This window comes from Cheilinus undulatus, linkage group 13 (assembly GCF_018320785.1).
Source record: "Cheilinus undulatus linkage group 13, ASM1832078v1, whole genome shotgun sequence".
NCBI classification, from domain to species: Eukaryota; Metazoa; Chordata; class Actinopteri; order Labriformes; family Labridae; genus Cheilinus; species Cheilinus undulatus.
Genome location: NC_054877.1, coordinates 3,685,495 through 3,699,052, shown reverse-complemented (window position 1 = coordinate 3,699,052; position 13,558 = coordinate 3,685,495). Strand labels below are relative to the sequence as shown.

The 13,558-nt window shown below is 41.4% G+C and overlaps 1 protein-coding gene across 5 annotated transcripts in view; it reads left to right on the top strand.

Annotated features, from left to right (window-relative positions):
• The window catches only part of dip2ca (disco-interacting protein 2 homolog Ca), a 287,916-nt gene that overhangs the window by 209,812 nt on the left and 64,546 nt on the right, over positions 1-13,558 (top strand). For all 5 annotated transcript variants that reach the window (XM_041803007.1, XM_041803005.1, XM_041803006.1 and 2 more), the window contains exons 10-11: positions 3,409-3,519; positions 6,522-6,645. In XM_041803007.1, coding sequence (XP_041658941.1) covers positions 3,409-3,519; positions 6,522-6,645 — 235 coding nt within the window. The remainder of the gene's footprint in view (positions 1-3,408; positions 3,520-6,521; positions 6,646-13,558) is intronic.

Sequence of the window (13,558 nt, the reverse complement as noted above, 5' to 3'; positions counted from 1 at the left end):
GCATCATTACTCCCCTCTCATTCACTCAGGTGCACTTAGCTTATAGCTTCCACCCACTGCCACCCAGGCAAACACACTCACACTGCTACACACATATCCAGCCCAGGAGTGTATACTGAAGCCATTAGGCAGCACTTAGGCTTCACTGTTATCATAACGACATGCAACTGGAGCCATGCTGGATCCAACATGGCTGAGCTGGAGATAAGGGCTCTGCTGTGATGTTATAGAGACATGTTGGAGCTGGTCCTTATGTTCCTGAGAGGAGCCGATAGAAATCTCCTGAACAGGAAGTACGTTCTATAGGAGGCAGATATGACCATGGAAACGCAGTGAATTCTTCAGAATGAGCTCAGACATCAGAAATACTTTGACTCCCTACAGTAAAACTAAATAGAGGCGTTCTAGTTAACCAGAGGCTGCGTGTTTTCATGTTGTCTGCAGTCTATAAATCTGTCAGTTCATGAATGGGATATCTCAAGAACAGTTTGAGGGATTTTCTGTAAGTCTTTGCACAAATATTGACTCAAACTCAAGGATGAACCAATTAGATTTTGGGGTCAAAGGGTAAGATAATAGGGCCACATGCTTGTTCATTAGTTTCCGGGCCCTTTTTTGTGAACACGATATCTTTTGATAGGGTGAAGGGACTTTCTCCAAACTTTACACACATGTCCACTTTCGTTTGGCCTTATGGTCAGCCTATAGCATTACTATGAATCACACTATTTTTGGGCACTATTGGAGGTGCATAACTGCCAGATGTTAGTTTCGATCACAGCAGACATCCTTGGTTTTACAGAGGTTTGTTGTCATATCTTCTGCTGTTATATAACAGCTTTTGCATTTAAATACACCCTAGCTTTGAGGTGGAGTGCTGAGACAAAAGGGTCGATGCTGAAAAGTGATCCAGGAGAGGGACAGATAATGGACAGATAATGGACAGAAATGGTGAACAGAGGGAAGCATGGCTGATGGGCAGCAGTAGGATTAGTTTCATAAAACACACAAGAACCATTTCACTGGATTTGAGGCATCTTTATCTTCTGGGTTTCTATAAACACATGCAGCTAGGTCCATAGGTACTCTTCATAAATGTAAAATACAAAACAAGGCTCTTCCAGCCACTGGATGGTTGGAGAGCTACAGCCAACGTTGCAGATGCTTGAAAAGAATCGCGTCGTTCTAGACCAGACAGCTACTGAAGGCCCAGAGAGCCAGGCATTCAAAGAAAGCCAGCGTCACAGAGGTGGTTTCTTTCAGGCTTGTAAGCAGTGTTGGGTAGCGTTACTTTTGAAACTAACTCCTTTAATTATTGCGTTACATACTGCGTTACCTCCAACTTCCACATACAGCGACTGCGCTGTGATCTGCCGGCGAATCGTACTGCTGAGCACATCACTCCCTCTCTAGTCTATCAGAGCAGTTCCCCAGCTGGCGTGTCATTTTGGCAGCAGCGCGTCCCTGGAGCGCCACGCCACTCCGCTTCGATCGAGATATGCTGCAGGTCTATTTTCAACACCAGCCACTGTCAATACCTATCAATCAGAAAGCTCCAAAAAGGAAGTCACAAGCATAGAATATCCGCTTCTTTCAAAATTCAACACAATGCACAGACTCCTGATCGTAAATCATCACTATATCAACGTTACGCCTCATCCTGCAGCGAGAGTAAAGAGTCACCAAGAGGTCAGTGGGTCACAGAGCTACAACGACACCGCTGATGAGGAAAAGCTAACTTTTGAGGACATTTAGTCAAAGAATTTTACATAAAACCACAGATCCTTTAAGCGAACTTTAACCTTTTAACTTCCTGATGTACTCACCTAAAGGTTGAAGCAATAGTATCACAGACTAATAGTGGAATGAATGATAAATTAACTCCAAAAGGTAAAATAGTCCACTGTCGACATACTATTCCTGTGTGAACTCCCAGCTCTCCCATGATCTCTGCCCGCTGATCAGGGTCGCACACCGCGGCGCAGCGCTCTAGACACACTTCTAGTGGGCAAGGTTGGAGCACCCCGCTGCGCTTCTTGGTGAGGCGCAGTCGTCCTGTGTGGAAATTTTCGGTTATAGTACTTTTGTATTACTAAATATTCAAACGCTTTAGCCACTTGTTCCACTCGTCAGTTGTAAAAATGACATTTAAGACCGCTCGTCTGCATTTGAATGTGCAGGCTCTAATGTCAATGTACAGTGTAATTTACAGCCTTTAATCTGTATCTCTGCAGCATGAGAACACAACTAACTGACATGAAAACCTTTACAGCTCTTTAACATGCTCACAGTCTGAATAAGCTGAGCAGAGGCAGACAAAATAACTGAAACGCTGTGCCTAAAACAGTGCGTAATTGGAACGGCTGCACAGCTGATTAAATGAAACCTAACCATGATGCTCTTGTCCTTTTTCTCCAAAATCTAACATTATAGGGATAATTCCACAATGTCATACTGTCATCTTGCTGGCTCAACAAGCTAGCGTTTAGCATGTACTGTCAGAGAATGTTTACCTCCCATTGGCACGGCACTACCTACCAATGTGTCTACAGGAAGAAAGAAGGTCAAACTGTGCAGATACCTTGAGGGGCTTGAAGCCTTGGAAGAGAGATTACTTGTATGAAAATGTAACTAATAAGGGATTACTTGAATTGTAAAATGAATGCATTGTGTTGCTTGTTACAACAGAAACGTAATCTGAGTACTCTAACAGATTACGCTGTAACACGTAACCCCCAACACCGCTTGTAAAACAGGCAGCTGGACATGTAGGACCTCAATCAAGTCCAGTTCCCCTCTTTACGAAGATATTTTTTCCACGATCTGGATGAATGAGGACCTACCTGGACATTCTCCAAGCTAGCACCAGCCATCAGCTCAACCAACCAGCCAATCACAGCACAGAAGGAAGATGTGATCAGCAATTATGTGCAGAAAATGAAGTTGTAGGGTTGTGATGGTTTACACCTTGTAGAAAGAGTTTGGAATATAATGGTCTAGTCTCGAGACCTACTTGCACCTTTACGATGATAAATCATGCCTCAAATAAAAAAGAAAGAAAAGATAATCAGTAAGAATAAACACTAATACTGTCTTCTCAATGGTTTCACAACTCACCGAGACTCCAGAGTGAACCCATATTTGTTGTATGATGTCATGTTTAAAATCAAACTTCATGTGCAGTGTTCGGCCATTTTTCTGAGTTATAACTGTATAGATGACAATGAAACTGCAGGAAAAAAAACTTAAAATGGAGGTCTCTGAGCCCATCATCTAATCTGCAGGAAAGATTGGCTGATTGGAGGATGGGGACTAGCTAACGCTGATTATGATTTGTGTGACCATGCTAACAACAGCTGAGCTTCATGATGCCCTTATACTCTTCTTGTCTCTCCCCTCTACCAACAGGTGGCGCTGGTTTTCCCAAACAACGACCCTGCTGCCTTCATGACGGCGTTTTACGGCTGCCTGCTGGCAGAGGTGGTCCCCGTGCCAATAGAAGTACCACTGACCAGGAAGGTAAGGTGTCATGATGCATACAATATGGCCAAAAAAATGTCGCCACCAAAAAAAGGTCACACACTCTAATGTTAAGTTGGACCGCCTTTAGCTTTGACTACAGCGCGCATTCGCTGTGGCATTGTTTCGATAAGCTTCTGCAATGTCACAAGATTTATTTCCATCCAGTGTTGCACTAATTTTATAATATTGATGATGGGAGAGTCTGACCACTGTGCAAAGCCTTCTCCAGCACATCCCAAAGATTCTCAATGGGGTTAAGGTCTGGACTCTGTGGTGGCCAATCCATGTGTGAAAATGATTTCTCATGCTCCCTGAACCACTCTTTCACTTTTTGAGCCCAATGAATCCTGGCATTGTCATCTTGGAATATGCCCGTGCCATTAGGGAAGAAAAAACCTATTGTTTAAGAAATGAGAAGTTACTCATTGCATCAGCTGGGGTTAGATAACTTGTTGCCAGCTGAAAGATAATCGCCCATGCAGTAATTATCCAATAGGAGGCTCGTACCTATTTGCTTAGTTAAATCCAGGTGGCGACTTTTTTTTTGGCCAGGAGGTGTATATAAGTATGTTACTGTTGGCCTGCACTGAGGCATCATGGGAGTCAGATTAAAACTGACTGTGCTGTGTTTTAATTAGGGCTGTCAAACAGTTAAGGCATGTAATTGCAGTTAAGCATTGAATTTTCCTAGTTAATCGTGATTAATTGAATCAAACATGTCTGATACTTACAACTCCAGATCAGAGAGGCTCCAGCTTGAACATTAGCAGTAAAATGACTGATTTATTTGGATGAATGGGCATTTGCAATAAATCTTGAGATGTCAACATCCATCCTGAGTGAGACCGCATAGGGCAGGAGTGTCAAACTCATATTGAGTCATGGGCCAGGTTTTCTCCAATGAGACGTCCTGAGGGCCGAACTATTTAGGCCAGGAGTGTGAAAGTCAATCCTGGATTTTGAATTTAGGCCTAACCTAAGAGTCCAACAAGGTCAGCATTTAAACATGAACTGTCAACCTCATTTTCAACATTAGTGAAATATGAAAAAAATATAAATAACACTGATAAGAAATCATTCTGAGATTCAAAAAGTCAAAATTATAAGTATTAAGATTCAAAGGCTGAGATTAAAAAGTAGAGTTTGTTAGTTTAAAAGTTCAAAACATGAAATTTAAGGGCAAAATAATGTTTTTAAAAGGCAAACATATGAAATAGAAAGTTAAAATCACAAGTTTAAAGGGTAAAAGTATAACTTGGGATGTTAAATTGTGAAACTTGAGGGTCAAAATATGATATGAAAAGGCGAAAACATGAAAAAAGTCAAAATCACAAGTATAAGTCAGAACTGTGAGATGCCTTGAGTTTGACACCCCTGAAATAGGGCCTAAAACCATCTAATGTACTAAGAAGCTATTATTGTTGCAAAACTATTCGCAAATTTGTACAAATGTGTACAAAAACAGTTGTGTGAAATCTGCAAATCCATAGATAGATTTGCAAATGCGTGAACAGATCTGCTTGTGCTGCACAGATCGGCAAATGTGTGCAAAGTTTTGCACATCTTTTGTGTAGATCTGTACACGCTTTACAGATATGTACATGCATTTGTGGATTTTTGCGTGCATTTAGAAATCTATATATAGATCTTCATATTTGTGTACAGATGTGTGTATGCATTTGTAAATAGTTTTGCAACAATAATAGCTCCATACAGAAGTAGTTGGAAAGTCACATGTCACATTGGCTGTCACTTCTGACAGCCAATAGAGAGGCAGATTTCAGTTGTAACTGAGCGCTTGAGAGTATTTTGACAACTTAAAGAGCAGGTCAGTAAGATCAGTAGACACACTTGCAGATCTGTACACACATTTGTGGATTTGTGCAGGCATTTGCAAATCTGTCTATACTTTCAAAATTTGTGTACAGATCTGTGTACATTTACAAATAGTTCTGCAACAATAATAGCTCCATAATGTACCACTCTAAATTAGATGTGCTTTTTGGTTAGGGGAAAGGTTGATCCTGGGGCTCTTCTTGCAGATCTTTACTGCAACATCTCTGGCTCTACCACCCTAACACATCAGCACCCATGCACGGGGTATTTTGGCTTCATTTTAGTACAACAGAAAGAGGTGGAAACATGTCAGCGATATTTATATACAGCCGAAAAACTGAGCATATAAACTGGTCCTTAACATGTTTTGATAGTTCACTTACATGAGCATAACCGCAGCTTTAGCTCTAAAGTAAAGCATGCATCAGAGATGTTGCTATTTATTAGAAAAAGGGAGAAATCTTAGAGTTCGAGGCCTCTGCAAATGTTTGGAAGTTTCTCTCCTCTCACTTGTTAGTTCGCCTCGGGCAGCCAGAGAAGTTTCTGTTGCAGGTTCTTGTTTTTCTTCACGTCAAGCAGCATTAGGGAGAAAAAAAGACAAGCAGCAGACCCTAATAGTGTTAATTCACACCAGTCAATGGCTGGGGTTCTTTACCGGGGGGATTGTGTTAAATACATGAGTCATTAGAGGAGGCCGTGGTGAGTCACGGTGCAGCTCAGAGGACACTGAGCCCTGCTGAGTGTTAATCAGAGCCAAACATCTCTGAAGAAACACGAAGGAAGAACATGATGCCTGAGTCATAGTTTAGATTGGCCGTCACGGAGAGCTGTCACTGTCCTCAGGGGCCAATCAGGAGGGCCAGTGTGTGTCAGCAGAGGTTAGGGAGTGTAAAAGATTTTTTTTTTTGGGTCAGAATGTTTCAATTACCTAGAAAATACTGTAAATTTGTTTTAAAATCCACAAAACACTTCAGGAAAACTGCATGAAACCAACGGTACTCATGTAAAATCTAGTACAGTCTGAACAGAAGCTAAAGTAGATTAGGTGAGACTTTACAGCTGTGCAGAGCAGAGACGGATGAACAGGACCAAGAATGACTTATTGATTGATATAAATCTTGTTTAGCTGATAGATCACATAAATCTCTGTGTCTCTCCTCCAGGATGCTGGCAGCCAGCAGATCGGGTTTCTGTTGGGGAGCTGTGGAGTGACGGTGGCTCTGACCAGCGACGCCTGTCATAAAGGGTTACCCAAGAGTCCCACCGGAGAGATCCCACAGTTCAAAGGTCTCGCAGAGATACACTCACACACTTACAACCAGATTATGGCACTAACTTTTGCACGAAACTCTCATACAACCCTTAAATAGCAAGAGTGGGAGATGAGAGCTGGCTCCCGTTTGAGAGGTAGTTTTCTTTTTTTCTGTTTTTTGTCTTTTGAATGACACAAATAAGGCAAAGCAGTGCCCTATGAAGAGCTGTTTGGGAACTGAAATAGCAGCTCTTATTACTGAGCAGAGCCAAATTATCCTTATCTCTAAAAAAGGGCCTCTATTCCTGTCTCTCTGAGCAAAGCTGGGTGGACCTAAATAAAGGCGCTTTTGTTTTCTAACAGAATACAGTAGAACACATCCAGATGACGTCCCAGACTACCTCTATATGCAGAGTGAGCTATCAGATATCAAGCCATTTTCAGAACACGTTGACGTGCAACCACAAAAGGCATTCACGGTTAATACTTGGTGTCTGAATGTGAAAATATGTATAAAAATGAATATAAATCTGTGGATGCATTGTATAGATAGGAAGTAAGATGGTTAGATGAAGTGGGCTTGGCTTTGAGTCGTGGTTAAAAGGAGGGGCTGTAAAAAAATGTAACTCTTGACAGTTTTGTCTAAAATCACCGCTTATTGGAGCTCTGCTAAAGTTGAGTATACACTATGATAAGGATGTTTTATTCAAGACAGAATTATCACTTAGAATTGAAACCCAAACATACACTATAATGCCAAAAGTATTCACTCACCCATCCAAATCATTGAAATCAGGTGTTCCAATCACTTCCATGGCCACAGGTGTATAAAATCAAGCATCTAGGCATGCAGACTGTTTCTACAAACATTTGTGAAAGAATGGCTCGCTCTCAGGAGCTCACTGAATTCCAGCGTGGTTCTGTGATAGGATGCCACCTGTGCAACAAGTCCAGTCATGAAATTTCGTTGCTCCTAAATATTCCACAGTCAACTGTCAGTGGTATTATAACAAAGTGGAAGCAACTGGGAACAACAGCAACTCAGCCATGAAGTGGTAGGCCATGTAAAATGACAGAGCGGGGTCAGCAGATGCTGAGGCGCATAGTGCACAGAGGTCGCCAACTTTCTGCAGAGTCAATGGCTACAGACCTCCAAACTTCATGTGGCCTTCAGATTAGCTCAAGAACAGTGGTAGAGAGCTTCATGAATGGGTTTTCATGGCCGAGCAGCTGCATCCAAGCCATACATCACCAAGTGCAATGCAAAGCGTCGGATGCAGTGGTGTAAAGCACGCCACCACTGGACTCTGGAGCAGTGGAGACGTGGTCTCTGGAGTGACCAATCGCGCTTCTCCATCTGGCAATTTGATGGACCAGTCTGGGTTTGGCGGTTGCCAGGAGAATGGTACTTGTCTGACTGCATTGTGCCAAGTGTAAAGTTTGGTGGAGGGGGGATTATGGTGTGGAGTTGTTTTTCAGGAGCTGGGCTTGGCCCCTTAGTTCCAGTCAAAGGAACTCTGAATGCTTCAGCATACCAAGAGATTTTGGACAATTCCATGCTCCCAACTTTGTGGGAACAGTTTGGGGATGGCCCCTTCCTGTTCTAACATGACTGTGCAGCAGTGCACAAAGCAAGGTCCATAAAGACATGGATGAGAGAGTTTGGTGTGGATGAACTTGACTGGCCTGCACAGAGTCCTGACCTCAACCCCACAGAACACCTTTGAGATGAATTAGAGCAGAGACTGAGAGCCAGGCCTTCTCGTCCAACATCGATGTGTGACCTCACAAATGTGCTTCTGGAAGAATGGTGAAAAATTCCCATCAACACACTCCTAAACCTTGTGGAAAGCCTTCCCAGAAGAGTTGAAGCTGTTATAGCTGCAAAGGGTGGACCGACGTCATATTAAACCCTATGGATTAAGAATGGGATGTCACTTAAGTTCATATGCCAGTCAAGGCAGGTGAACGAATACTTTTGGCAATATAGTGTATATTATTCCCTGTTAATGCACTGTGGTAGCTGGGTAAAAGATGTGTTTGAAATACAATACCTCAGACTATTGGTTTTCCATGTGTGCTTCCAGCTAGAGCTGGGCAATTAATCAGAAATTGGATAAATCTCAACATGGCCTGCTGCTATTTGCAAATCGCAGAAGGTGCAATATTTCTTTCAACTGAAGTTTGTGTCAAATAGCAGTTTAAAACTTTTTTTCTGCAGCAGAGATGTTATGCATATTCAGTCATCGACAGGCAACTTTTTAGTATAGTCTACAAAATCCTAATTTTTTTGTACGTTTTTTTTTTCCATTGAATACATCAATTCCTATCGCATTTGCAATACGAGTCAAAATCATCACAATTAGATGATTGTCAAAATTCTACAGCTCTAGTTTTATGTAATAGTGTGTTTTTATAATATACAATGATTCATTGCTTGTGTTTGTTGGAAAACAAACACAATATAATTCACTTAAATAGTAGTCGCATATCAAATCACAATTGCAATACTGGAGGAAAAAAAATCACAATTAGTTTATTTTTCTACATTGTTCAGCCCTACTTCCAGCCCAGCTCAGCCTGATTCTACTTATTTTTAGTGCCATTTCCATTATAGTAAGTACTTTGATGGTATCTTCTGAACACAGACAAGACATCACAGCATGGCTGCACAAAACTACTGTGACGTCCGACACAACAACAACAATGGAGGACTTTGAGCTGATAGTAAACCTGGTTCTTAGTCTGCAGCTTTTTGTGAGGAGGCAAGTTTTGCTCCAAAGATGGTTGCAAGGAGTTAGAAAAAACACTATCAATACCTTTCAGTCACATGACCAGCACAGAGTCTTGGAGGGAAAATAGGGCAGTAGCAGCTAGCGTTGCTAACACTACATTGCGCTGCAGCACTGGGAACTTTAGATCTTCATCTCTATGAAACAATGCATGTTTAAATCACCTGACAACCACAGAAATATGATATTTGGTGAGTTAGAGTCATGTAGCGTCCTTATACGGCACCCTGATGCTATTTAAATCACTAAAATCAGGAAAGTCTGAGCCCAAACGTAGCTTCAGTGATGTTTACATACCCGTTTATCCTCAGTAAAGGCTGATACTTCTCCTTACACAGCAGCCACAATGAAAGTTTACAAGCACAGACAGTTTCATGAATTTATGATGTGTTTGGTAAATGATGCCGATGTTTAGGAAGTTAAAAATATTTTTTTTAAATTGTAAAAGCATAAATGAGCACTAAATAATTAGAATAATTGTGTTTATGTTGCTTAAGGATATTGGATCACTGTCAGCTGACAGTCAGTGTTCTGGCAATGTCAAATTTAAAGGAAGTCATATTTTTATCAAGTTTACCCAGTATTTTTTGGGCAGAATTAGGAGAAGTCTCTTCAGTGCTACTGTGTTGTTCTTTCTGTTGAAGTATAACTGGGCTTGTCTCCTAATAGGTTAGTGAATCCAGTTGAAAGCAACTTATTTTGATAGAAAAAAAAAAAAAGGTAAAAACATGTAGGTTGCAACCAAGACTTTCTATTTTTTTTTCATTGCAAATGAAGTTTAGCATTAGTTCATGCAGAACAAAGGAAGTAATTCACCCAGCTGTGATCAGCTGATGGCTAGCTGATTTCAGTTATCGCCGTCCAGCTTCCACAGCCAATCACAGCTCTTTTTCTCAACACAGCAGCTTGTTTAAACACGACACACTTCTCACTAATCCCTGTTGGCATTGATGCAGCACCACGCTGTGGCTGGCAAAGCCTCACCTCCTCCACCCCAGCCTCCTCTTTTTTGCATAAAACCTGTTGCGTCCTCATTTTCAGATTAATTCTACTATGATGGATGAATTCCTTCTTCTGAACCAATTTTATTGTGTAAATATAAATTGTATGCATACATAAATGTATCTATTCGTATGGAAGTTTCTAGCTAAGCGCTCCATTGAGCATCTTTTAAGAAGAGCCTTCAGTAAAACTTTGTATCCATTTTGCAATAAAATGATTAATGCATGACAAGAGTGAATAAACAAGCATCATGTGCCTGCCAAAGGGCAGGTACATGAGTTTTTAATGTCATGTGAAAGCTAGGAAAACTTTGATAGGGACAAATTTCTGCCCTTCACTTCACAAATAACAGCATAATTCCCCTGGACACATTATAAATACACACTTCAAGCTGTATTTACCTTAGTAAACTTACCATGGTAGCTGTGTAAGCAGTAGGATTCTAACCATAAGAAAATAGCTCTGAACTTTGCTGTTTTTAGGGATTGAAATTGCATCACAGGAGCTTAATGAGGATCACAAGCGGCCAAATCTTTAGATTATCTTGGCCTCTCCGTTCTTCTGGGGTTGTCAGCTGATGCGAACTTATTTTGTTCAGAAGAGGTGGAAATGTATAAAGCCTGTGCTGCAGCCCTGCTGAGTTTTCAGTGGCTGCCATTAAACTCTGACTACTCCAAGCCCTGCATCAGTCATGTGACCAGAAACCATGACTTTGTCTATGCTTGATGCAAAGATGGAAGTGAAGATCTCCCATCTGATCTGATCTTTTTAGTGCGTGTTACACTTGTAGTGACGACCCTGTCGTATATCCTTCCAACGTGCACCAAGCTGCAAGCAAAATATTTATTTTTTTCTCTCATTTTGTGCTGAAAATGTTGGCAACCCTGGTTTGGTTTTGTAAAAGAAAACGAAAAAGAATACTGGCACATGATTTATGTTGTCGGCCAAAAATAGCCCCCAAATCCCAACACAATAAGCACATCTGACTGCCAGATTGACATGGTATTATGAACATTAACCTACATGCAGACACTCTGGTGATGAAGTGACGGACTGATGGAGACAGACAGCTACCGAGTAAAGCCTGACAGGATGATAGAGAGACGTAGAGACAGAACCAGAGAGAGAGAGGATAAAGTCAGTGAGGCAGAATTGTAAATCGATGAGGAAGCAGCTGACAGGACGAAGGAGAGAAAGAGTGCGGATGGAAAGAGACGTATGATGAATGGGGGGTGGAGAGGCATTAGCACTGAGCAGAGAGAGAATCTCTGAGTGATGAATAACCACTGTTTGCTTTTCAGTAATGGATGTATAAATAGAAACATGATGCCGCCAGATTTACTGCTCCTCACTCAATACGGACCGGCCTGTGTCTCTGTGAGTCTCATTAGGGGGAAGTGCTTCTCTTATTGATCAGCAGCCTTTAAACCCGACTCAGTGCTGATTGTTGCTTCTGCCTCTCCCCCTGCAGAAACAGCAGCATTCATTCAGACTTTAACAGCCCTCACATACTCAGGATTTTACTTTCACTTATGCTCAGCCATGTAAACACTCAGTATGAGCAACAAGTCCTCCATGTAATATTAATCCACCTCTGTAACAATAGAACTGAATATGTGCAGATGCCTTCATGCTGTCTCATCTGTGTAATCAGGAACCAGCAGACTGACATTTAACGGTTATTTAGACATCATATCACGCCTTTATTTGACAGTTTTCAGGGTATTAGTGACTAAAAACTGAGAATGCAGACAGATCAGCTGTTCTGTTGATATACAATGTGTCTGAAGATTACAGGGGAGACTCATAAGTGGATTCAAAAACACTCCAGACCCTTCACTTTTATTTTATCATGTTGCAGCCTGATGCTGCAGGTGTTTGAACTCATTTTCTCTCATTAATCTGCACTCAGCGCCTCATGATGACAAAGTGAACATAGCTTTAGACATTTATGCAAACTTAACAACAAAAAAACTCGGAAATATCACATTGGCATAAGTATTCAGACTCTTCAATCAGGACTTAAATGAAGCACCTTTTGCAGCAGTTAAAGCCTCAAGTCTGTTTTGAACGTGATGAAAGAAACTTCTTAAAAGATCCTCTCAAGCTCAGTCAGGTTGGATGGGGACCATCATGGAAAACCATTTTCAGGTCTCTCCAGAGCTATCTGATACGGGTAATGTCAGGGCTCTGGCTGGGCCCTTCTGTCCAGTCTGAGGTCCTGAGCACTACAGAACATGGAGGATATCTCTGCTCCTTTTAGCTTTCCCTCAACCCTGATGGCTGGGTAGTTCAATGGTTTAAATCGCTGGATTTGTTACAGGAGACAGGGGGTTTGAATCCTAGATAGGGCACAAGGAGTATCCAGTGTGAGCCCTTGAACAAGGGCCTTAATGCCATTAACACCTGTAGCCTGTTGCACCAGCTATACATAAGCTCTGCCATAACTTAAGGTGTAAAGTCCACACTAAACCCTATGTATAGATTTATGTCCAAACTCACCAAAATATTGTCCCAAATATGACGTTTTTTCTTACATTGACCAATCACTAAAAGCATTTTCCACCCAGTGTTTGCTACAGATGCTAACGGCTATAAGCAACTTATGCTAATTGCTTTTAATCCTCAAACAGTGTCGAATGTGGATGAAACACATGACAAGGTATTTAGCATATGTGAGTATTGAAGCCTCCAGCCTAAACCTAAAGCCAGTATAATCTTTTAACACTGACACTGAGTGATGAAATCACTAATAGCGCAAGATAATTCAACAGTAGATGACAGAAATTATCTCGGCTCATGGAAAACAACAGTGTTATTGTAAAATCAGTAAAATCCTCAACTTCTCGTCCCCCATACGGGTTATCCTGTCTGTCAGAGCTTTTACTGTGACAGCCATATTCTACGGAGGACTTTACACCTAGTAAGTAGGTGAAAGATTAAGTTATAACTTAAGCCTGCACTGAAACTATCACAGCTGGTACAACACCTTAAATGTTAGAGGACGTAAACTCTGTTGTTAGAAGAAATTTACGTTCAAACTTGGCTACATTTGGACTTAAATACAGCTGGTGCAACCCATAGCTGTTCTACATGTACGTCGCTTTAGATAAAGGCATTTGCTAAATGACATTTGAACCAGTGTTAATTTTCG